This window comes from Pavona decussata, unplaced genomic scaffold, assembly GCF_977016875.1.
Source record: "Pavona decussata unplaced genomic scaffold, jaPavDecu1.1 SCAFFOLD_115, whole genome shotgun sequence".
Classification (NCBI taxonomy): domain Eukaryota; kingdom Metazoa; phylum Cnidaria; class Anthozoa; order Scleractinia; family Agariciidae; genus Pavona; species Pavona decussata.
Genome location: NW_028145529.1, coordinates 1,134,039 through 1,159,652, shown reverse-complemented (window position 1 = coordinate 1,159,652; position 25,614 = coordinate 1,134,039). Strand labels below are relative to the sequence as shown.

Sequence of the window (25,614 nt, the reverse complement as noted above, 5' to 3'; positions counted from 1 at the left end):
ATTACGGCTCGAAGTCCTAAAACTGTTTGCTTTGCGAGGATTCCGAGCTCCGCAAGATTTAAAACAACTGTTAGGGTAGGTTAGGAATTATCGATTGAAGTCTATTACTAAGACCATTTTTTGACCACAAGGTTTATTTGCAGGGAGATCAATGATGAAATGTTAACTGAAAATTGTTGGTAAATTGCAAAAACAATCGGTTGTTTGCACTCTATCTGGAAAATAAGTACCTAAAAATGTATGCGACCTGTTTGCATGGTTTGCTAAATGAATAAGGCAATGATATATTTAATATTAGCTGTCAGTTGCTGCACTAAGACCTTTTCCCCCAGGTAAAAACAGGTTTCCAGAGGAAGTTTACCCTCGAAAACTTTACCAAAGATTTCCATATAGCTTGGTACATTCGGTTTCACAGGGTTCAAAGGGTTTCACAAATGTTTATTTTCCACTTTATGATTTTCCCACTGAATTACTGAACAAACATCGACCATAGGGGTTACGTTTGTGCTTTTTTCTCCCGGTTTAATTTTACCGTGTTGGGATGTCGTTTGTCTCTCTCGCACCCGGCAATTTTCTAGCTAAAACGATTAATGAGGCGAGGAAACTGTTTTGATTTGATCCCTAATTCTTAGGCTGTCTTACGTCAAAATGCGAAATCAGGCTCGAGATAGCGCGTGGGTTTTGTCGATGCAACAACATTGGATTCAAGAACCTCTTTACTACCAAGCGCCTGACCAATGATGAAAAAAATCTTCCAAATTATGAGAAAGACGTTTCAATTTATTCGTCTAATCATTGTCACAGTGTCAAACGTTATTTTCCCGCCTCTGTTTGCTCAAACAGGTATCCGTTTTACGACGACTCGCTTTTTTCACCTTTTTATTCGCCCAAGTTGATTATATGGCAGAATTTAACCCAAAGTGAAATGTTACAGAACATGGCCTTAAGTAGCTATTCACCACTTGTGTAAAATTCGTTTCGTAATAGATTACCTCACAGGGTTTTCTCTTTTCTGCAGGGCGTGTAGCATCAACTTGATCAAGACATGACCCATCAACGAGTAGTAAACAAACCATAACTCTGAATTATTTTCACATCCTTGTCAGGAAGTATTTCATTTTAAGCAAGTATTATATAATCTAATTTTTTTGCTTTTTTTAATCCTTATTTTCCCAGAGAACATAAATCAAAACATCAAAAGGAAAACCAAATTTCATTTGTAAACTAAGCCGTCCCTTTTTATCGTGGAGCTTCTTGTTTGTTATGATTATACAGATTTTTTCCGGTATCTCTCAGCCCTTAAAAAAAGGTTAAACAGATTTAAAATTTAGAAATTTTTGTCTTTAATTTTCCTTTTTTTTTTTTTTGATAATGAGATCTAGTAATGTCCTACCATAGATCGTATCAAAGCTTAAGGAGCCAAGTTTTCTTCGTTAGCTGAGATTAAGTAAATGGTTTTTTAAAAAAAAAAAAACGTGCCCGTCAATACGTACCCTGATTCTCAGACGGTCCAGGTCGCTCGCGGCCACATACTCCCTCCCCTCCCCTTGCTACGCCGCAAAATGTAACATTAACGCGAAAGGTAACAACTTTTGACGCAAAATGTAACATTAACCCGAAAGGTAACAACTTTTGACGCAAAATGTAACATTAACCCGAAAGGTAACAACTTTTGACGCAAAATGTAACATTAACCCGAAAGGTAACAACTTTTGACGCAAAATGTAACATTAACCCGAAAGGTAACAACTTTTGACGCAAAATGTAACATTAACGCGAAAGGTAACAACTTTTGACGCAAAATGTAACATTAACCCGAAAGGTAACAACTTTTGACGCAAAATGTAATATTAACCCGAAAGGTAACAACTTCTGACGCAAAATGTAACATTAACCCGAAAGGTAACAACTTTTGACGCAAAATGTAACATTAACGCGAAAGGTAACAACTTTTGACGCAAAATGTAACAATTTCTTTAACGCGAATTGTAACAACTTTCTAACGCAAAATGTAACAACTCTGGTCTTGATATATAAAGAAGGAGATTTAGCCTTCTTGTCAAGCTAAACATCTCCTGACAGGCAAATTATACCAACCTACAGATCACATGATCAGTTAAAGATTTTTTTTTGTAAAGATGAAAAGTTCCGTTGTTCTTGAAACATTTGTTCGTGTTTGTCATGCCAAGTCCGTGTCTGTCCGTCCGTGTTCTAGGACGGACGGCAACTCGACTTACTTAATATCTTTAATATATTTTACGGAAAGGCGGCGTGGCCGAGTGGTTAGAGCGCCGGACTCGTAATCCGGAGTCCCGGGTTCAAGTCCCATTCTGACCACTTGGATTTGTTTCACGGTAGCCCCGTTCTCAAATCCAAGGCCATGCTCTGTAAATACCCAACTGGTTTGTCTCTCACCAGTTGGGATTTGTAACATATGTTATGTTCAGTTTGTGTATTTATTTCACTGATTTTAGCGTCCCCAATTACCGGGACAGTGCTAAATACTTCGACACTTAAAATTTTTTACTGAATTTTTTTTATAAACAAACAACAACAAAATTCGCACAGCATGTACACCTGTCAGCCACTTTTGGAGACGTTAGTCACAAGTAACATGACTTTGGAAAATTGCTTATATTTCCGTTATCATACACGGTAGAGGCACGAGCCTTGGATGCCCTGGTCAATATCTTCGTTATTTGAAAAAAAAAAGGGCTAGTTTTCAAGAACGGAACTTTTCATTTCGACAAAAGAAAATCTTGAACTGATCATGTGATCTGTAGGTTGGTATAGTTTGCTTGACAAGAAGGCTAAATCTCCTTCTTTATATATCAAGACCAGAGTTGTTACATTTTGCGTTAAAGAAGTTGTTACGTTTGCGTTAGAAAGTTGTTACCATTCGCGTTAAAGAAATTGTTACATTTTGCGTCAGAAGTTGTTACCTTTCGGGTTAATGTTACATTTTGCGTCAAAGGTTGTTACATTTCGCGTTAATGTTAAATTTTGCGTTAGTTGTTACGTTTTGCGGCGTAAAACCCCTACAGCAGCAATTGTCAAGATATATTTTGAAAACAAAATATTAAGTACATAGCTCCTTTATTTTTTAGCGGAATAAAGCATTAGAATTCGTTTAGACTGCAAATAATCCTTTAAACAGTAAATGCTACGACAATCCAAGGAACGGAAGGGAGAGAGTGTGCGGCCGAAAGCGACCTGGACCGTCTGAGAATCAGGCTAGTCAATACTTAGAAAGCGTTTATACTGATTTGAAGGACTGACCCTTTTAGCCGAAGGGCATTTTTAATCAGCCAATGTTTCAACTACTACATCTAGTCTTTCAGGGCCAGAGCTACAATAAGACGAAATAATGGCTGTAATTTTGAACGTGAATATAGGTTGTTAATGGTTAACTAGCATATACGAGCTAAGTGTTTATAAAGTATTTACAAAAGCTTATCAGATTGTATTCATGGACTGTATACCGAAGGTTAATGTTTATTGCGTTGGTTAAAACCGCCTGGTGATAAATATTTACCCCTCTCTATGAGGAAAGCCTTCCTCACTTTTTGTCGGATACATTGTTGCTGGGTTGGTTTATTTACACGTAAAGTAAAGTCTGGCGCGTGGCTCTCTACAACGTGAGATCCTGGAGGACAAAGTATCATATCAGTGTATTTGAGCGTTTTGTGTTCATTTGGATTCAAAAGGTTCGTTTTGAAGCCTTTAAAATATTGTGCACTCTTCACGCATGTGTTTCAAAATGAGAAATCACGTGGGATTACAACTAACCATCAAAAATACATATCATTTAACTTTACCGATTTCCATATCTCAAAATCACCTCAAGAAAATATCGTTAGATTTTTATTCGTTAAAAGCTAGCTGTTGTAGTCAAAAGTATTTCGTATATAATTTATATATCTTGTAGAGATCTATATACATCTTGGAACAACGGAACAGTGTCTCGTGTGTTACTCACAAACATTTAAATAAATTGACTAAAAGTCCAAGTTTGTCCCAGAAGTTCAGAAATGGAAGAAGCCCCGAGTACAAAGGACGTAAGCTACGTGAAATTAAAGCATCCCCACCTGATAATTATTATTATAACAACAGCAACTGTCAACATCGATTTTTGAAAACAAAAATTGAGTATACCACGACACTTTTCCTTTATTATTAGTGAAATTAAGCATTTGAATTCGTGAACACCGCTAATAATCCTTAAAACAGTAAATGCTACGACAATCCAAGAGAACGGTCGCCTTCCAAGTTAGTCGTCGCGTATAAAACAAAAATGGAGAAAACAAAACAGAAGAAAGATGACATCAAAGGACAATCTGATATCAGTTTAAATCTGGAAAGTCAAGATTCACAGATGTATTGGATGATGAATAAAGGTGCGTGTTCTTTACAAAAAACCTAGAACTGTGTTCTGAGAAAAACCAGAAACTGTGAAAGCTTGGAGGCAAGTGTTATATTCCTGGTCAGCTTTACACAAACATTGAGAAGCGAGATTCAAGACATGTGTTGATTCTGCAAGCTAGTACATCACAGAAAAAAAAAACTCTGAACTGGAGTTTGCTGGAAATATTACAAGACTGAGAAATTTCACAAGGCTGACTTCTGCAAACTAAGTACTCAGTAGATTAATTAAAAATATAATGCTCTAAAGTTAAGTTGTAGTTGGGTTAATTTAGATTTATTTACATGTACAGGGCATTTACCATTTGTCAAGTCTAGTTTGGCCGGACCGGGCATTTCGCATGTATTGCGGTTACACTAGCAACTTTTACTTCAGCCAAACGGTGGTGTCGTTGATTCTCTTACAGCCATTTTCAACGTTACGTGCCATCTTTCGACATGCCATGTAACCAGGCCTAAGTTTTCAATGTAAACACAACTGATTTTTTTATAGACTGTGGTGGACTGACGTGGGAAAATGTCAAGAAGTCAATCCTAGGTCAATAAATCGACGGTTTTGAAATTGAGTGCCTTTCAAACAAAACGGTCGACTTCTACCGGAAGTTACGGAATAGAGCCGATCGAAAGCGGTCGAATATTTTGAAGAGAGCCGTGCAAATTCAACAGGTTAACACATTTATCAGCCATTTTAGGTCAGTTGTTGTAGTTAATTTGTCGTTTCTTTTGCCAATAAGTGTAAAATTTTCCGGCTTGATAGTTAAACGGTCTTTCAGCTGTTTATCTAGCATGTCGTAAGATAGTCGATATTCTCTGCTATGCACTTAACTCTGAAAGTGGCTATAATTCATATGGTAAGAACAGTTACTAGGTCACGGCTATTACCGGCGTTTTACTTTACATGCTTGGCAAAGCAAGACGCGACAAATGGTGGACACCGTTAGCTGAGTTCAATGCAACTAGGTGGCGTACATGTAGCAATAGTTACTGGCGAAGATTGACAGCAAGTAATTAAATATTAACGTTTGTGACAACTTCTCTGTATACTTGGTAACTATAACGTTTCACGCCCCCCCCCCCCCCCCCAAAAAAAAAAAGAAAAACACTTCAAAGTCCCTGTGTCACAGTAAGGGTTGTATTCTTCAGAAATCTTGCTAACAAGGACTTCAATTTCAAATACTATAGGTGGTTTTCACCTCACACATCGTCACGCAAGTGAAAAAATAAAATCCTCAACCATTCAATAGATAAAGTCAAGAAATTGATATGTCGTAGAAGAGTGATACATAAACAACGTGTGAAAGCCACAGGGCTGTGCGATATCTCCTAATCGAGTTATTCGAGAAAATGTACCACGGAAAATTACAGAGTTTAGTATGGGACGCCATGTTGGTGCCCCGTCTGATGGGCACCAACATGGCGGCCGGAAACCAGCAAAAACATCTGGAGTTTACCTTGGCTATTTCAAAGCCTTTCTTCTCTCTGCTGAACTTTCACACATTGACATTAACGCTTCTATTACATGTTAGCTGATCAGACCTAAAAAAAACACGAGGCGAATCGATGTTTTCATGTACGTGACATGTTTAGAGTAGCAATCCTTCTGTAACGCACTGCGCAAAAATCTAAAATTCAAACTGCTCTATTTTCAAAACAAAGAATGCTATCATGCTGAAAACAAGCAAGCCGATGGAAATTTAGATTTTCTTATATGTGATGAAGATAAAAACCCAAAATTGTGTTTAGTTATGAATTCCAGTTTTTTATGACGTCATGTGAAAACCAAGAATATATATATATTTCCTTTTTCTTTGGTAATCACAGCATATGTGCTATAAAAAGGTGATTTTCAAACATCAACAAGGAGCATTGCGGCGAGTGGTGAACCGAAACCCGATGGGTTAGGCGTCCTTTTAGGCTAGGGGAAAAGAAACAGTTCTCTTTTTATACCCCCATGCACGCTAAAAATTTGACATCAAACTTTCACCACTGTCGAGTTATCGTCATCTCCTTTTACAGCTCTTCAGTTAATTTTCTCCGAGTCTGATTGGTTTAAAATTATCACGTGACGTGATAGTGCTCTTGCGCGATTGGGAAATACCCGGGATGGATTGAACTCTTCATAGGAAAAAAAAAATGTTTTTGCGTTTTACATGTGTAGATTCTATTCCACGACTGTAAACCAAGTTCCATAACAGAGTGTTCCAGTTCAACCACGGCAAATGACATAACACGTGATAATTGTCAGAATATACATAACGTAACACAACGCGAAATGTCGCTTACAACATGTATTTGTCATTTTTGTTTCAACCTTGCAGATGAAGGCTAGATATCGTTTGATGAATATAAAAGTTTTACGAGAAACTATGACCCGATAGTCACTCAGCAATAGTGTTTACATAGGTCAGCTTGACGCCGCCAGTCAAAATTGTTAGCAAAGATCCCAGTTGCCCCGACTGCTTGCAACAAATGAAAAAAACGTCTACTCCCTCAATATTGATGAGAGTGGAATATATTTATGAAATACATGAACTGCGGATAAAGGAATGAATAAGTGGATGACCAAAGTAGTTATGTACGCATTTCAAGTAGTTATGATAAGAAAGCCTGACAAAAAACATTCTTTAGGCTTTAAGCTATTTTTCAGGCTTTCTTTTCGCGCCTACTTCAGTCTCGTACAAAACTGAGATGATTATTCCCTTATCTATTCTCTCAATATTTTTAGCACTTTTGGTGTTGAAAAACTAGCATTTCAGGTTTGGAGGTTTGTTAGACATAAGTTGTCTACTTTTACACCATCAAATCTCACACACTTTGCAAGTGACTTTACGGCTGCCCAAAATGATGTCGGCTAACAAAACGACTTCACCACTTTTCTTGGAAATAAAATATGAGAGGTCTTATTTAAACATGGAACACTGTACAAGGACAAAAAGACGACCAGAATATGAAATCAATTACCGATAAACAGAGATTTAAACTAAAATTTCGTCTGCATAGGCTTGTATATTGGGAAAGCCCTAGTTTGTACCTTTTTTGAAGTTGGTGGTTTTAATGTGCAAAAAGGCCTTTCAATGGGCCATGCTAGCAAACTACAACCATCGTGAAAAGTGTCGAGGGTTTCAATTTCCTACATTTTTTTGGTCTTCCCGCCCTCATCCAGTTTCAATGTTGAGTTTTAAATGATTTCACCCATACGAGACTGCCAAGTAAAATTAAGTTACTTGGTTCAATGGGTTGGGGGACGAGGGGAAACATGTTTTCTGTTAGCCTTGACGATGGTGCGTTCCGCATAAACTGGAACATCCCAAAACGCTAATACCTCTGATGACTCATAGACTGGTTTGGGCACTGCACACGAGTACCAGGGAGGGACTGAATCAATCAGCCTCACATCCCTCGTTATCACTATTTTTTTTCACTATTATTATTATCATTATTATTATCATTATCATTATTATTATTATTATTATTATTATTATTATTATTATTATTATTATTATTATTACTATTATTATTATTATTATTATTATTATTATTTTTTGATGAGTGTCATGTTCCCAGTGGCATTATAAGCATACAATATAATAATTATTTGCATTTTTCTGCACCTGATAATCAGATGTTTAAATTCCTTTAAAAATGATGACTGTTCCAGTGTGGAAAGAAATCATCTTTTTCCCATTACCATCATCAATGCATTCATTTTCCCAGAAGTTGAGAATTTTTTGTAAATTTTCTTGGCTTGTAGACTGGCGTACATTTACACACTGTGTCAGAAAATCCAACAAAAGATTTCCCTCCTCAGAAGAGCAATCAAAAATTGTACTTAGGTCACCGGTTATGCTCTCACCCAAACACTCCACATATTTCCAGCCATTCTTTTTAGCCACATCTGTAACTTCTTTGTTGCTGTAGTAAGCTCCAGGACTCCAAATCAAACCTTGTGAAGAAAATGTACTTCCATATCTTACATAGGGGCTGTTTACATCTTGAGTAAAGGAGAAAATTACTCCTTTAGCGCCAAGCTCTTCCTCGTAGCAATGCTTGAGTGCTGATTCAACATTTACGTAGTAAATGCTGTGTAGAAAGTGTATCACATCGAATTTCACGTCGTCTTTCTTTTTCTGTTCCACGTACTCTTGGTAAGTCATGGGACACCAATCAAATTCAATGTCAGCTCTCATCTTAAAACTCTCAGACAAATCTTTTGCTTTAGCACAAAAGGCGTCCAACTTCATTTTGTCTGGCTCTACAGCACGTACAAAGAATAGAGGTTTGCCGGCTTTACCTTTATCAGCTTTGCTCAGCATTTCAATGAAAGGCAAATCGTTGTAGCCTTCTCCACTTCCAACACTGAGAATACAAAATGGCGGCGAATGGTTCTCGAGAAGAAAGCTTATTAAAGGTACAACGTGCTCCTCAATGCACTTTAAAGTCACATTCATGGGTTCCAGTGACGAAATGAAACTGATGAGAGATTTTGAATAGTCTTCTGCATTAGAAATAAGGGGACGACCCACAAGTTCACGCTGTTCAGCCATGCTCGGCATGTAACGACCCTGTATTGCGTGACTTCGTCCTCGTGCGTGATGTAGGGCCGGCCCCGGATAGGCGGTTGTGCAGGCCCCGGCCGGACGGCGTGTGGGGAGAGTCTACTCGATGTAGTGGGCTATGGCATCGTCCAAAAGGGTTGCCTTTTTCGCCTATGTTGACACACACGTCCTAGTCCACGACAAGATTAGCGTTGGTGTTTGTAGCTATTTTGCCCTAGCCTGCGCGTCGACGTCTCTTGTTTCCTTTGGAAATATTAGACATCTGAGCGCAAAATTTTCCGTCCCTGGGACCAGCTGAACAGAGCCCTCCTAAGTTAAAATATATCCTAAGTATTGTTTCTAAAGGAGGTCTTATTTTTCTCTGATAGGATGCTGCAAGACTATTTACGGACCTCACGGTCTTACTGCGCTGACATTTTGATTTGATACATGTAGGGTCATGTCCTTGATAGGGATAACCTCCGACGGTTCCTTTTATGTTTTTCTCTTTTACATAATAAAATCTTGTTGTTGTTGTTAGACTTAGGACTCGCCCGGACCCTGATCCATATCTGATAATAGCTGACAGGCCCGTAGGCTGGGGTGGTTCGGGGGGGTCGGACGAACCCCCCCACTGCCAGAAAAGGTCCGCTACAATAAGCCAGCTTATACAGATTTCAAGGTTTACTTGTCTCATCTGTAACTAACTCAAAGTACGTATATTTTCCAATACTTTTTATTTATTTTTTATTTACTTTTGATTAACCTATTTTAATGGCATGGCCTTACATATATTATACGTATTCGTTATTTAAATGTATTGATCTTCTCGACGGTCATGCTCGGCCCTGCCTGGATCCGACCTCAACCCAATGTAGGATGTGGGGGCCTGTGTTCTCTGTGCGAGAGATCTTGACCTCAAAGCAGCTATTACTAAATACAGTGACGATCTTCCATCACCAGAGTTATTCCAAATGGAGCTTGCGCAGTGGAAAGGCCGATACCTATCAATGGGACTGAGGCCAGCTTCCCCCGCTTCGGCAATTAAGGAATGTGATACATCCTTATATCCGAACACAAGCGTTCTGCTCAAAATTGCATGCACTTTTCCGGTAACATCATGTGAATGCAAACGAAGTGCAAGCACATTGCGCCGCCTTAACAACTACATGAGAGCATCGATAAGAAAAAGTCGCTTATCAAGCCTCGCGCTTCTCCACATCAATTCCGATACCACCGTGGACCTTGATGTGGTAGTAGGGCTACATCCCAGAGGAATACAACTGGAAAACCTTCTGTAACCGTTCCAGTTCAGTACTGTTATCATTGACAAAAAGAATAAGGAAACGTCGTAATTATTACTTTTTCAAACACCAGTGACAAGAGAGTTTGAGAACAAAAAAGGGGCTGTATTGCTTGCTTAGACAAACACAAGCGTTGTAAGCCGATAGGGACCAAGGTGAAACGAAAAAACTACTGCGCCTTACTAGAGGGAGGGTAATAGGAAAAAGTTCCTGGTCGACTTGAGGTCACTAAAGGTAATGATTAAGGAGGCTCGCGGCAGTTTTTTTGGCCGTGCGGTGGAAGTTTTGAAATTACAATCTCGCATAGAAGATCAGCTTCGATCTCCTTCACACTACATCATCATTTCAACATATGGTCAAATATAATTTTCTCATCCGGTTGAAATGAAAAGACGAAGTGCCAAAGTTTTACTTTTGCCAGAGATATTGGTACAAGATGCGGGAATAAACAAAATCACCCAGTAAAAATTGATTCATTATTTACTTGAAAACGCTCTTACAGATTTATTTCTGATTTCGCCTACAAGTTGTCTACATTGAGGAGTTTAAATCCCTAAAGTTTCGTCATAAAGTGTCTGACTAGATTTCTAGATAATCGACAATGTTTAAAATGAGAGGCTATGCGCTACCGTTGCTACGGTAAGTTGTTGCTTGAAAACCGATGAGAGAATTAACTTTGATCATATGCTGAAATGATGATGTAGTATGACGGAGATCGAAATTTATCTTGTATGCGAGATTGTGATTTCAAAACTTCCACCCCCGTCCAAAAAAGACTGCCGCGAGCCTCCTTAATACAATTAGCAAGAGCTATTTGGTCCGCTTTTTAGATAAAAAGAACCTACCCGCATCAGAACCAGCCTACGGGCCTGAGCACCGCGTACTGGCGATGCATCCGAAAACATGACCTCCCTTCTCGCATGCGCTCTTTTCGCTCGTCACGCAAAACGTCCGAAGAAAAATCGCCCCAGTCTCTCACGATATGAAAGCCGGGAATGGCGGCCTAGTACATGTACATTTGTAAAGTTGTTGCTGTATAAATGGTAAGCTTATATGTTATTTTTGCTTTTGATGTTGCGGACGGTAAAAACAATTGTGGTCTAATAACATAATATCTCACGTTTATAACTATTTTTCCCAGTCCTCACGCCCTAGTTCGGCCGCTAAACGGCCTACTTCTGCTTCTACAAATGGCGGACGAAAATCAGTTGGCAGTTCGCTTATCAAATCTTCATCCTTGGAAAAGCCTCCTTCTGGAAAGACGAAGAACATCGCACAGGGCCTTCTAAGCAAGGAGGAAGAATACATGTGAGTTAAAAATTTCAACTTCGTTCTTTTTTGTTTAAAGTGAAACCCAAAACATAGTTCTGTATCCCTGATGATGCCGTTGATCGGCGAAAGCTTGGATTTTAGTTTTTACTGTTAAACAGCAGTTTAAGGCCTCAATAGGACAGTTTTATATATTCTTAACCATGCTGCTGAAGGATAACATGAACAGATTATAGTTCTGTGGGACAACATGTAGATTTTGAATTCTGACAGGACAGGATCGATTTCGCCTTTGTGAACGAATGGCCCACTCACAACGGCTTCAAAATAGTTTTTGAAGGAATTAATGTATCACTGTTTGCAAAGCGTCAATAGTGATTGAATGAATTTGTCCTCGAGAAGAAGTCTTGGAGGGCTTAAGGGTAGAGGGGAATTTGAAGGACCTAATTGTCAAACGTTCAAATGCCTGGGGGGGGGGGGGGGAGGTGGGGATGTTGAAGTTTCGAATTCATAGGCGCATTACGTCCTTCTTCATCTAACACCTTTTAGATCCACTCAGTTTGCTGTATAATAAAAGTATTTGTAACTGTGTGAGTGGTCCTTTAGCTTCTGAATTATGCAGCTTGTGAGTGCTTTCTATAAGAAAAACTATTACCAATTGATATTGTTTTGATATTTTGAGATTCTTTGTTTGCTTTCCAGGCGACTTAATGCAGAGCTGGAGGAAAGAACTGCAAGTTTAATCAAAGAGGCAGAAGAAGTCATGGTAAAGCAGAAGTGCTATGTTCACATTGTTCTTGATCCATTTGCATGTAACAAAATTTACAAGAATAGGATGTTTATTTAATATCCATATGCTTTCTGGGGAGCAGGGGTGGTGCAGTGGTACACGGTGAGAGCACTCACCTCCCACCAATGTGGCCTGGGTTTGATTCCCAGACTCAGTATTATAAAAATGATGTGGCCTGAGTTATGTTGGTCTCAGTCCGGATTTCCCTGCTCTTCAAAAACTGACATTAACAAATTCCAGTTTGATCCTGAATCTAACTGACATTAACAAATTCCAGTTTGATCCTGAATCTGACGGCCACAGGTTTGTCAGTCATAACAGGCTGTTAAGTGTCACCCTTGTTAAAGAAAGTCAATTTGTTTATTTATTTTATTTACTATTAGTTTTTGCATCTGTTCCAAAAGTAGACTGCACAGTTTTGGAGCCATATTGGGTGCAAATTATCTATAAGTACTGGTATGCTCCGTGATTTTATAGTTAAATTGTATGGGGTACCGTAGTCTCTTGCAATATAATTTTCCCATTTCTGGATTGAGACTCAACTAAGTATGCAATTTCTTTAATGGAGTGACTGGCATTAAAAGTTACCTAGTGGCAAAACTGTGACGTTACAGTTACTGTTAGTAGTAACTGTTACTTTTGTTATAGTGCTCCCTATTCTGCCATATCCAACCATGCTATGCTGTTGTTGGTTTATCTTTGACTTTCATGTACATTGGTCTGGTGTTTCCTCCAGTGTATCTTGTCACCTTGATCGTGACAACATGAGAAGGGTTAGTTTTGGTGTTAACTGCTTTTTTGTGTAATCCTTTAGCTTGATCAGGAAGAGCTTCTTGCTAGACCTACTGCTACAGAGGTGGAATTACAAGATGACTTGGAGTATGTATTTAAAGACTTATTACACCTTTTGCTGTTCATTTACGCAAAATATACATTCATTTACGCCAATAGTTGAAACTATACGGCAAATATACGTTCATTAGCACTTCCATGAACTTTATTAACGCGAACAAACTTTCAATAACGCTACTTGCATATGTATTAACATTCAATAGCATCCACGGATGAACAATTGCACCTTTGGACAATCATTAACACCAATAGAAAACCAATTGCACAGTATGACAATCAACTGCGTATTAAAGACATACAATAATGCAATTTGCATAGAGATGCACAATCAATTGCACCTTCATACAATCGTTTATTCGAAATGGTCAATCATTAACATCAACTGACAAACGTTAGTATTTTTCGAATAAACAATAGGAAGAAAAAAATATTCGTTAGGGTCATTCATGTGTGTAGTAATAACAATCAATTATGGAAAAAGAAATTTCAAAATGGTTCGATAGTAGCGGCAACCGTCAAATAATCTTCTTTAACATCTTCGAAGGCTTGAATAATTCTTTGTCGTTGTTCAAGTAAGATTCTGTTTCTTTGTGGCTTGATTTTCTTCGGTTCTTTCTGTCTCCAATACGTCTACTTGTTCATACAGCGTACTCTGTTTGTTACAGTACTGTAGATGTACAGTAAAATGTTTTTCATTTTATATCTGCTTCAGCAAAAGATTGTGCAAAAAAAAAAAAAAACATAAAATGTTAATGATAATGTATATACTCTTGTGTTTTTGTTTAGTATTTTAAAATACAGGTAACTACAATGAATGACCCTAACGAATATTTTTTTCTTCCTATTGTTTATTCGAAAAATACTAACGTTTGTCAGTTCATGTTAATGATTGGCCATTTCGAATAAACGATTGTATGAAGGTGCAATTGATTGTGCGTCTCTATGCAAATTGCATTATTGTATGTCTTTAATACGCAGTTGATTGTCATACTGTGCAGTTGATTTTCTATTGGTGTTAATGATTGTCCAAAGGTGCAATTGTTCATCCGTGGATGCTATTGAATGTTAATACATATGCAAGTAGCGTTATTGAAAGTTTGTTCGCGTTAATAAAGTTCATGGAAGTGCTAATGAACGTATATTTGCCGTATAGTTTCAACTATTGGCGTAAATGAATGTATATTTTGCGTAAATGAACAGCAAAAGGTGTAAATAAGTTAACTAAAATATTATTCCTGTATTTTTACAAGCTTAGTCTTTACATGGTTGCACACTTCCCTATAATTTCTTGTGCCTATCATTCCTCCCCCCCCCCCCCTTGGGCCCCACCCCTTTTCTAGTGACTCCCACCTTTTTGCACCTTATAACAGAGTGCTGTTAGTAATATTTTTTCTCAATTTCTGCCACCTCCTATCCCTCTGGGATCACACTTCAGGCTCCTGCTTCTCCTCAATCCATATTTTACCCCTGTAGACCCACTTGTCCAGACCCCCACCACTTCTTTCCCTTCCCATGAATACCAGTATTTAGTGTTTTGCTCAGGTTGTTTTTTTTCAGTCGACAAGGTTCCCCCTGGGGTTTTAGTATGATGCAGTGCTTAACAAGTACATGTTGACAGGAGATGCACAAAAAAGGAAAAAATTAGAGGGAAGGGAGGTGTGCATGTCAAGTTATTTTTTGCTAAATTCACTGTTTGACATTCAAGTACAGTCAGATTCAAACTAAATATATGAAATACCAAATTTCACTGAGAACATAGCAAGAAACAGAATTTATTTAAAATGAAAATTTCTGTTTTATTAACAACAACAACAACAAGACTTAATTACCCCGATTATCAAGTTATTAATACATTTAGTTGATTTTGAAATGTTAAGGGCTTACCAGCTTCCTGAAATAACTAAGAAGCTAAAAATGTCAGGGAGCTGGTTTAAATAATTTAAATTTATTTATTAACTTTGAATTCATTTGAATGGTCACACTTAAATACTCATCTAGAAGGAAATCAATTCACCATTAAATATTTGAACTGAGGTAAAGGATGTCTAGTACTCTTTGGGATTGATCACTATCATTTTAATAGCCAAGCTCTCCCCTGCTCAGTTACAGTGTTAAGTATACGACTTTTTTTTTTCAGTGATATGTTACCATCAGCAGATATTTCACAAGTCACCAAACCCTCTTCAGCAGCTAACAAACAGGTATTGGTTTGTGACTTTTTTGTTATGTTTATACATGCCATAAAGTAGATAAATTGTGTCTTTTATTAATAAACAGATTTTATTGATAATTTCAATGGAAGAAAAGAAATAATTAATGATTGTAATAATTTGTTAATTGTAGTTATTACTGTTATTGATAAACAGATTATTATTACTATTAGTCAAGATTACATGTAGTTCAACAAAGGTTTATCATCATGGCTGTTTTGCAAATGTTTCAAAAGCAAACACATTATTTGCCATTTACATGTACAACTGTACCTGAGGGAAAAAGGATAGCTAAATACTTCAAACACATGTTTATTCTCCCCACTTTCTAAGAATTAATTATGGCACCGTGACAAAATTGTAGGCCAAACAAAATTAAGGGAGTGATGTTTCTACTTGACATGAAACCATTGCCTTTCAAAATCAGTCTGTGTCAACCAAACCCATGTGAGCTAGTGGTTCATCTCAAAGTAGCAGTGTTTGAGTAAAATTTGGACTTCCTAGCAAACCAATCAGAATGCCCCCTTTTGGTGATGGCCCAGTTCAGCCTTATAATAATCTCTTTTATTGTGTCTTATTGTAGAGATCAGCTGCAGGCAGGGGTGGCAGCCATGTCAGACCTTTAAGTAGTGCAGCTGGTAAGCAGGGAGCAAGACCTTCGTCAAGAACAAAGACAACAAGGTGAAGACCATGTTTCTTTATTTTTTTTAGTCCAAAGTTTTACTCAAATGCAGTTGAAGCTCCCCCAGCAGCAGAAAGCAGCTTCCTGGAAAAATTAATTAACCGAGCTATCAAGCCAAATGGAAGCTGGTCATTTTGTTAATTTGTAATGTACCCGTCAAAGGTGAAGTGATGTTCAGAATGCTTCCAGGACTCACCCCTCAAATATCGTGCTTGCTCAGTTTTTTGTGTTCTTAAATTTCATATTAAAAAATTATATTCTCCTAAACCATCACTTCACCATGACGGGTTTATGGATGAAAACAAATTTACAAAATGATCAGCTCCCAGTTGGCTTGATAACTCAATTGAGCACTACACTGGTGTTGCAGAGGTCATGGGATTGAATCCCATTCAAGCCTGAATTTTTTCAGGATTTCTTTTTGCAATTTATATATTGTGCATACATAACTGCAATGTTCATTAACTTACTCATTCTTTCATCTGCAGTTTAAATATATCTGTTTCATATGTTCCAAAATTAATATGCTTATCATACCCAGTGTATATTCAAGGCTGTTGTCTAACAAAAATTTCAAGGAGCACACAGGGCCAAAAGCTGAGAAGTTAGGAGTCCAACATGTGACGTGTCAGGCACCCAGAGCAGTTTCTGGGCCCCCCAGGCTACCGGGCTCCTGTTAGGAAGCAGCCTTGTATATTGTATTGGTTTCTTAAATATGACGATCAATATTATTTTGCCTGAAGGCTGGATTTTCCTGGATTTTACAGCAAACAGTCAGTATGTTAAAAGCACAGTGTTCTCCCTTTTTTTCAGCACAGCAGGTAAAAGAGCATTGTAAACCGGTAGAGCAATCAGGGAATTGCAGCCTTGTTTATTAGGTCTGCTCAGTACATTACATGAAATTGAATTTGCTCTATTCTTGTCAACTTCAGCGCCGACATTAAATTAAACCTTTACAGATACAAGTTTTGCCCTCATTGTTAGGTAGTTTGTGTGAGTATTAAATACAATACAAAAGAGTAATGGTTGTCAGAATGTTCCTTGTAATTTTCTCGTTGTTCCTGTCAGCTTGTTGCAGCAGGAGCACTTAAGAGGTAACATAGAAAACAAAACCGGTTTTTGCTTAGCCCTTTTTTTTCACCTTTGGCATTAGATGTCAAATGAAAGTGAACAGCATTTTCATTTACAAGTGTTTTATTCGTTGTCTTAAATTATTCTCTTGCCCTAAAGTCAAAGAAAAATAGACAAAAGCCACTTCCGGGGTATCCTTGCTGTGATTACATGAAGTGTCACTACAGAATCATCGGTCTTCTCTCAAAATCAAAGGAAATTCGCTGCATATTCGTTTTCGTCCATGTTCTGAAAGGGTTTTATTGTCAAGGATTCTCTCAAAACGTCGTCTGAAATAGATTTCAAACCCTTTTGACCTGAATGTGGAGCATTTCGTGACAAGGTGAAGTTCTCGATCACCACACGTGAATGTTGGTCAATTTAGCAACACCAGTTTTCTAAGGCCGCCGGACAGTTACGTGGGAAGTTCAAGGAACTGATTTTCCTGCATTACTTGCATATCAAACACTTGCAACATCTAAAATTACTTTACCCGACAGGCTGTAACTGTTTCCATTCGTGACTTTTGCCATTGCCGACAGAGAGAAATGAAAACAACGTTCGTTGTCGCTTCATCGTGAAACTGAACATAAACAACCACAGATGCACGTGCGAAGAAGCCACAGATAGAACTCACAAACCATAGCCAGTGCAGTTTATCTTTTAAACTGTTTATTTATTCTTTTACAAGGATAAAATACCGATTACGTCGCTGAAGCAGCTATATTTTTTTCTTTTACCTGTTGAATTTTCAAGAATTCCAAAGGATTTTAGGCGGTAACGAGTGGTGCTACAGGCGGTAAATTTTACCTGTTACCGCCTGAAAAGGAGAACACTGAAAGCATTGGCTATGACTTTCACAAGCAATCTTTTTTGTAATTTAACGTGGGGACAAGAACAAAACAAATAAAATCCGGTGTGTACACAAAAAGTAGGCACGCTTGGAGCATTGTCTCGATTTCTTCACTAATTTTGTCTGAAATCCATAAATCTTTATTGTCATTGGGAAAACGAAGTACATGTAGTGTAACTATGCAACCACTCTCATTACTTCCTTTATTCTTCCAGACCTAAATCCAAGACAGCATCTGCCCCAGGGAGTGTAACACATACTCCTGTTCCTACTGATCCAACAGTGGACATGCTTCATGACAGGATTACTCTGGCAAATGCCATCAGTGCACTGGAAGATGACGCACAAGATGATAGTTACACAACAACTGCTGATGACAATGTTTTGCCTGTTGGCGCTGAGGAAATGGGTTCAGGTTTGTGAAAATCTCTCACTAGATCCTTAAAAGAAGTTGTATTGGCCGGCTTCACAATATTTTTGGTCTTGAATACAGTGTTGATGTTTCACTTGTAACACTTTGTGGTGACAATGATGAGAGTGATTCTTTTGCATCAATGCTTATGCAATACATTGTGCTTGACATTTACTTACATGTATATCTCAGTCTGGCAAGAAACTTAGATTTGGACACATGGTTTCTAACTTACACTGTAAGTGTTTTTTGGTCTCTGCTTGGCCACTGGTATTTGAGGCAATAATTATACTTTTGCTTGCTGATAAAGGAAACCTTGAAAGCAGTTGTTTTATTAAGACCCAGCACCAGTAAGAGTTTTGGGGAATATTTTGTTGTGAATTGCCAACGCACCACCTATATTTCATGCATTCAGTTCAATGCTTTAAACATTATGAATTATGTGGTTAAAGGGGAAGTATCATGGTGTTTTGGGAATCTTTTGTTAAAAATGATGAAATGAGACCTTCAATCAGCTGCCAAATAATTCTAGAAAGACGAGAGGAAAGAAATCATCTCAATTCTTGAAAGGAACAACTTGTGATCTGTTCTAGTGCATTTTGGAAACAAAAATGCAAGAACTTGCCAGAGGCACTAATCGACAGTTTTGTTGCACTAGGGTGATAATTTATAACAAACTTGACAATTATTTCTTTGTTTCTGCTGACAGACAAACATTTTTGGGTTTTGAAATGACAGCAAATTTGCATGATACTTCCCTTTTAACATTGTTAAAAAAATTAAATCGGCTATTTTCATGTTGATTAATCACAAAATGAATTATCTGCATTTCTCATAGTGTAGCATTTGTTCTCCTCAAAATGATTAAGGACAACTCTAGGCATGGCATTTTCCAAAGACCATATTTTCAAGATCTGCATCCAACGTCTTGAGGTCATGAACATTTATCAAGTTGAACGTAATCTTGGTCTGTTAATAATCCTAATTTCATTTTCTTGTTCACAGAGGCCACAATACGATTTCTTAAGGCCAAACTGAGGGTTATGCAGGAAGAGCTGGACAGAGTTGTGGCAGAATGCAATAAAAAGGTACACAAGCCTTGTGCTCCTTTTGAGATTAGCATCAATATGTAGGTGCATTGTGTGAACTGTGTGCTCCAACCTTATCAAAGAACAATGTATTTTTAATTAATAAAATTTATGTATTTTAAAAGTTCATTCCTGGCCTGTAATTCCCCACTCTGGGCTGGCAGGAGGAAAGATCAAGGGTCAACTGGTTTTATTCAAAGAAAAATTCACTGCCTAAAGCTATGATAATTTAAGGGCTCAGTGCATGAATGACCTATGTTGCATAATTTTTCAGATCTCTTTTCGTTGTTTTAACTCAGATTCACCGGCGTTTTTGTGTGTGGCCTTGAATTCCTTCAGGAAACGTTTCTGCAATGTTTGATTTTGTGATAAAAATGGAAATCCCATATAAATGATAGGTTTTTATTGCAAACAAAATGGGCTGATTTAGCGACGCGAGAGCTTGCGGAATAGTCTGGACGCGAGTCTATTTCGACTATATACGGGCATTCTTGATGCGCGGGCCGTTGTCAACTGATGTTCCCGTTCTATTGCTAAATCAGCCTAATGCTTTCCAGCAGGTAACACTAATACTATAACAATGATATTGGTACCGTGTAGCATGAAAATTTTGGGGGTTCTAATTTTTGCAAATTTTGCGGATTGACCTCAATCCGCAAAAATTAGTTCCGGCAGAAAAAAACACCCGCAAAATAAAACGCCGCAGAAACTAACTTCCTTCAGTCAAATTTAAAACATGTGCGCTTTTAATAGACTTATGCCACCGGAGCGATAGACATTGGACTTAAACAAGAACATTAACATGATTTTTCATTGGAAAAAGCAACTAGAGCTGTCAAGAGTAAAGCAATTCAGTACATTAGATTGTCACAAATGGGTCATCTGCAGGAACGCACAGACTTGAATCGTGCAGCAGACCAACCATGTTCTAGTGGCGCATCTGCGGCGGCCTGGACAGAAGTGCAGAAGTTCAACTGATTAAGAATGTTATTATTATCGACTGAGTCTGTCTCATTGCATTACAATAGGGCATAGTTTTGCATTTTAGCAGGCCACTCCCAGTTAGGTCTCAAAGTTGTATACTAGCTGAAGTACATCTTTCACTCGAAAGCCCCTCTGTATGCCTAGAAAGGTTTCAGCTACGGTAATTCAAAAATTAATACTGCTTTCTTATAAAATAATATATGGTAATACCTGTCGTGGTAAACAATATTAATGAAACAGTGTTTGGCTGTGCATGGTAGGGGTAGGCTTTTTGTTTTGTTCTTCATTTCCTTTGCGCAGTAAGGTATAACAGTGATATGTTTCTAATTCGTAACTAGAGTGAACTGTGACTCAATTGACTGTTTCAATAAAAGTTGAAAATATTCAGGTTTGTTCCACTTAATATTCTGCTGCTTGAACCAGAGCATCGCAAAAATTAGTTCCTAGTAGAAATTTCAGTCATCTCAAACCGCCAAATTTTGATCCCGCAAACCACAAAAAATCGCCAATCCGCAAAATAAAACTCCCGCAAAATTTTCTGCTACACGGTATGTCATTTTTGTAGGATGAGAAGTCGACAGCAGTGGAAAAGAAAGTGAAGGAATTGACAGACGAACAAGGCAGGTTACAGAAAACAAACCAAGGACTCCAGGTCAGGGCTACATGTACAGTACACTGTTTGATCCTTGCTTGCTGTTTGTAATGTGACTATTAATTTTGATGACAACATTGAGTGGCTTGACACAGAACCTATACCACAGCTTGCACACAGTGGTGGATCCAAAACTTCATGTTAGGGGGTGGGGCTCTGTGGCATAAAAGAGAAGTTGTGCCACAAGTAAATTCAAAATGTTTGTGAATTCTGATACTTAAGCCCAGTTGGTGTTGTCTTTGGCAATTAGGAGACTAGGGCCACATGGACAGCTCCCTTAGATTTGCCAGTCTTTGAGAAGATGGAGGCAGCTGGACTGTTTGCTGTCTGTATTGATAACGTCCTATTTATGCACCTGTCAATATTGAGCTCCAGGGGGGAGTGGAAGGCTGGTCAAAGGCAGGGAATCTGAAAGTAGCTGACATTTTTTGACCAAAAGAATCACTAATTAAAGCATAAGCCCCCATTACAGGCAGTCAAATCCCTTGCCTATGCCTGGTCTCCCCAACCCCTCCCCTCCCCTTTCCGCCAGAGGGGATCTCTATAGTTGACAGTGGATTGCCTCAGCAAACAGTAAACACTTCCAGCCCTTGCTGTCGGTTTCTCCTGTTATGCTACCTCCCAGTACATGTGCTTAACATTTTGAGAGGGATGAGCTTGTTTTGTTTGAGGAAAGGTGTATTCACATTTTTGTGTTTGTTGAAAAACACATAGCAGTTTTTTTATGTTATTATTATTTTTCATTAAAGTGGCTTTAAAAGCTCCTTTCTTATTTCCTATCTAAGCATGTTGCCCTCTCTTGTTTATACAGTCTCAAATTGACAAGTACAAGAAGCTTTATGATGAGTGCAAACATAAGAATGAAGGATTAGAACAACAACTGGTCGCTTTGAGAAAGGTATTCAACAAGTCAGTGTTTTAAGAATGGATCTCTTTCGTCCTCATGCAATCTTCTCCCAGATTTATGTCTTAGAGATAAATATTATTAAAGTTTTAAGAAATGCATCTTTGCTGATGCATGTACCACATACATCAACAGTATTGTGTATTGGTGTAGAGCACCATTTTTGACTGCTTTAGCACAATTTTAGGAGAATGATATAACTGACTTGGCATTCAATTATATGGCAATTCTAATGTTTGGTGTTTCAAGAAATGTACAGTTACAAAAACTGTTTGGCAGGTTCAGGTTATCACGGTAAAACAGTTTGATCAATAGTTATTTTGAAGGGTATAATTTGATGAATGAAGTGATTAGACTGGCTACCAACTTCACAGTCAGTCTACTGCAATGGAATTTACTCAGGGTTGACACGGTCAGGGAACTCCTAAATCCTATTCCAAAGTAAGTAAAAAGTCAAGGAGTTTAACTTTTTGCTAGCAATTGGGTTTGTGAACGAGTTTGCTTGCTTACAATGGCAAGGTGGTTCCAAAATATACCTGTAAAGTGTTCATTTCTGTGGCTTCATTGTTGGCTTTATTGCCTAAGGATTTGTCATTGGTGGCCGCTAATAACTGGTTCATGATCGGTGGATAGTTAGGGAATTTTTCATTATTACTGTTACCCAAAAAAGGCTGCAGATTGTAAGCTTACCTGACGTCCTGCTCTTTTGCATCTGTCGTATGGGTTTACATGCAATGCCCTTTTCTAGTGAAGGAAGATGATACGTTTGATTTTATTTACTGTTACCGTGTTTTGACTATCAATTATTAATTTAAGGATCTAGACTCGATTCAGAGAGACCAGAAACAAGCAGCTTCCAATAAAAATGTCACAGAAGTTAGGTAAGTGATAAAAGTGCACGCATGCGTTAACACAAGTGTCCATCTCATAAACTGACCTTGGACATTCACTTAAAATTACATGACGTGAAACTTATTTCAAACTTAGGGGGAAAAGAAGGAAAATAAAACAGAATAATGTAAGCTTTGTAGCTGTGTCGTTTGCCTCATTTCTTCAATCCATAACCACTACACCAACGAGGACTAGCTCAGGAGGAAGATTGAAATTTTTAACGTATTTACATAGAGTTACCCATCATGATAAACGAAAGCTAATCGTTTTGAAATGCTAAGCCCCTAAATGATGTTCCTGTCCTAGCTGGAGCTCTATTCACTCAGTTCTCTGCCTAAAAATTTGGGGTTCTGTTTACGCCTGTACATCAATACTATGACGACAAGGAATACGACATTTTTTAAACCTCATAAGGTGTCTAAGGTCAGTTTGAGATATGAAAACAAGTGTCAACTCACGCATGCGAGGTATTAGACACGTAACAGAATTAACGGCCATGGAATTATTGGGCTCCTTGTGAGCAGTGAATCTTCAGCTAGAGGGAGGTGGACCTTGCTGGGAGGAAAAATAAGTAGTTTTTAACAATTAGTAAAGATGTAACGTGATATTCCTTTTGTGCATAATATTTCTATTTCAACGCATTACTATTGAAGTTGTCAGGAAGATTTAAAGTTTCTATGCTTGACTTTTTCACTTTCACTTTTGAACGTGAATTGGTTCTTGCAGGTTAAACAGGGCGTTAGAAGAAGCCGAGAAGTACAAGACCGCTCTACAGAAAGCTAAGAACCAGTCGAAGGTGAGTTGTGACACGTGATCTAACATGCTCACTGTCATTCCACCCGTTCCCAGGGTCTCTCCTCTTCAGAGACCCTGTAAAAGAGGTTGTTGTCATTCGCGTCTTTCTGTTGATCATCAGCCCTTCTTCAGAGCGAATCGACGAAGGGATGTTTGAAATGTCAGCACTCAAATCTCTTGACGATGGCCAATTAACCTTAAGTTGTCAACTCTGTTGATAAACCAAACATTCATTTCTACTCCCCACCGACGTAGCACTCAACTGGTGAGAGTATACACACAAAGACCAGACCACAACACCGGGAACTACGTCCCCTACTCTTTGCGATCAGTGAGTGGGTTGTTTAACGTCCCACAACGTCATTTACAAACAAGGGTTGTGAGACGGGGCCTACGGTTTATCGTCCTTATCCGAGAAGACTAGAAAGTCTAACCATTAGCAGATGTCAGAGCAAAGGCAGCACTTTCTCCTCAGTTATTTAAAGACCCTGAGTGTTGGTTCGGCCGGGGTTAGAACCCACGACCTCCCGCACGGTAGTCCGATGCTCTACCAACTGACCTAACCGAGGGCGGTTTAGTGCAGTTTAGAAGTCCACCACTGTCAGTCTGGGCTGTTTATTTCTAAAACCAACCCTTTTTTTTTTTTTTACCAGGAATTAATTTCACAGCGATAGCTCAGTAAGCTATACGATTTAAGTGTTTGTATGTATTTTTGTAGGACTCTGGTGAACAAGACAGAAAACGCATTGAGCAGCTGTTGGCTGAAAACAAACGACTGGAAAAACAGAAAAACGAGTTAATGGCGGGCTTCAAGAAACAAATGAAACTTATTGATGTCCTAAAAAGACAAAAGGTAAGAATATTTTCATTCGATTTGATGCCTACAGCGCAGGCAAATACGCTCAGTTTTTGACGCAGGCTTTGCGGATCTTAGCCTCCCACGCAGTCGTTTTTAGGGGACTCGTGGGGAGGAGGTAATACGAGTCCCCTAAAAACGACTGCGTGGGAGGCTATGCGGATCTTGGATTGTGACGAGAAGAATACTAGAGGGGGTAGAAAATCTGCCCTAGGGGGGGGGGTATAAGGTATAAAATGGAACGAGCGGGGGAGGTGGGAGCTTCCTACGTTGCCGTCGCCGTCTTGTTTTCGTAAAGTCCCTATTTCGTCCACCTTGGAGTTCAGAGTGTTGTGTGAACTGGTACATTTTTTGTTCTAATTTGATGGGATTACATATCGAAGATATCGTGATTTGATGGGCACACTGAAAACCTAAACTATTCTCTCATCAAGCATTGCGCTGATGTTCCCGCTGTTTTGTTGTTGTCGTTTTTTTATGTTATTTTTATTTGTATTGTTTCTTTTGCCTTTCTTGTAGATGCACATCGAAGCTGCCAAGCTGCTTCAATTTTCAGAGGAAGAATTTGTCAAAGCATTAGACTGGGGGAACTAAAACTCCATCAACAATCAATCCTTGGTGTGATTTTGTAAATAAAACCCTGTTTGCTTAGTGTGCAAGACTACAAAGCATTTGAGCAATATTTGAAAAATCTCATCGTCATAAGAGACTAAGTTATTTAATTATGTTAGACAGAAGTAAACTGTTGGTGTTATCTTACTGTGTCTTGTGTGATTTTATTATAACTGATAAATTAAAAAGCGGCTTGGTGGAGCCAGAGCCATCCTATATTTCTTTATCACTGTCACGAGCCGGAAAAACGTTACGCCAAGCTTTAGATTGTTGCGAGCAGTTTTGCTGAGGTAGAATGTGATTTCTACCTTTCTAGTATTGCCCATGGAAGTAATGTTGACTGACAAGACATCAACCTCGTACACAGGGCTTTTCCTTTGTAAATTGAAATTG

The 25,614-nt window shown here is 38.4% G+C and overlaps 3 protein-coding genes across 4 annotated transcripts in view; 2 read left to right on the top strand and 1 right to left on the bottom strand.

The window, feature by feature from the left end:
* Positions 1-5,453, top strand: part of LOC146469933 (uncharacterized) — a 37,348-nt gene extending 31,895 nt beyond the window's left edge. Inside the window, exon 5 of the mRNA XM_085122761.1 lies at positions 1,019-5,453. The gene's annotated coding sequence lies outside the window, so the exon portion shown is untranslated. The remainder of the gene's footprint in view (positions 1-1,018) is intronic.
* A 2,376-nt stretch (positions 5,454-7,829) lies between these two features.
* LOC146469932 (histamine N-methyltransferase-like) lies at positions 7,830-11,080 on the bottom strand. Its single transcript, XM_085122774.1, has 2 exons — positions 10,036-11,080; positions 7,830-9,973 (listed from the first exon to the last, which is right to left on the bottom strand). Exon 2 carries the CDS (start codon positions 8,973-8,975, stop codon positions 8,049-8,051), a length of 927 nt encoding a protein of 308 aa, XP_084978900.1. The 5' UTR covers positions 8,976-9,973; positions 10,036-11,080; the 3' UTR covers positions 7,830-8,048.
* Positions 11,081-11,165: 85 nt separating this feature from the next.
* Positions 11,166-25,368, top strand: LOC146469931 (testis-expressed protein 9-like). 2 transcript variants are annotated; one of them, XM_085122768.1, is made up of 14 exons: positions 11,167-11,304; positions 11,403-11,569; positions 12,233-12,296; positions 13,135-13,199; positions 15,310-15,373; positions 15,966-16,063; positions 18,243-18,442; positions 19,445-19,527; positions 21,077-21,163; positions 21,975-22,061; positions 22,884-22,948; positions 23,685-23,754; positions 24,472-24,606; positions 25,129-25,368. In XM_085122768.1, exons 1-14 carry the CDS (start codon positions 11,302-11,304, stop codon positions 25,201-25,203), a joined length of 1,263 nt encoding a protein of 420 aa, XP_084978894.1. In that variant the 5' UTR covers positions 11,167-11,301; the 3' UTR covers positions 25,204-25,368. The 2 variants fall into 2 exon arrangements, with proteins under 2 accessions (XP_084978895.1, XP_084978894.1); XM_085122769.1 differs by lacking the exon at positions 24,472-24,606 and having other exon boundaries at positions 11,166-11,304.
* The last annotated feature ends 246 nt before the right edge of the window (positions 25,369-25,614 follow it).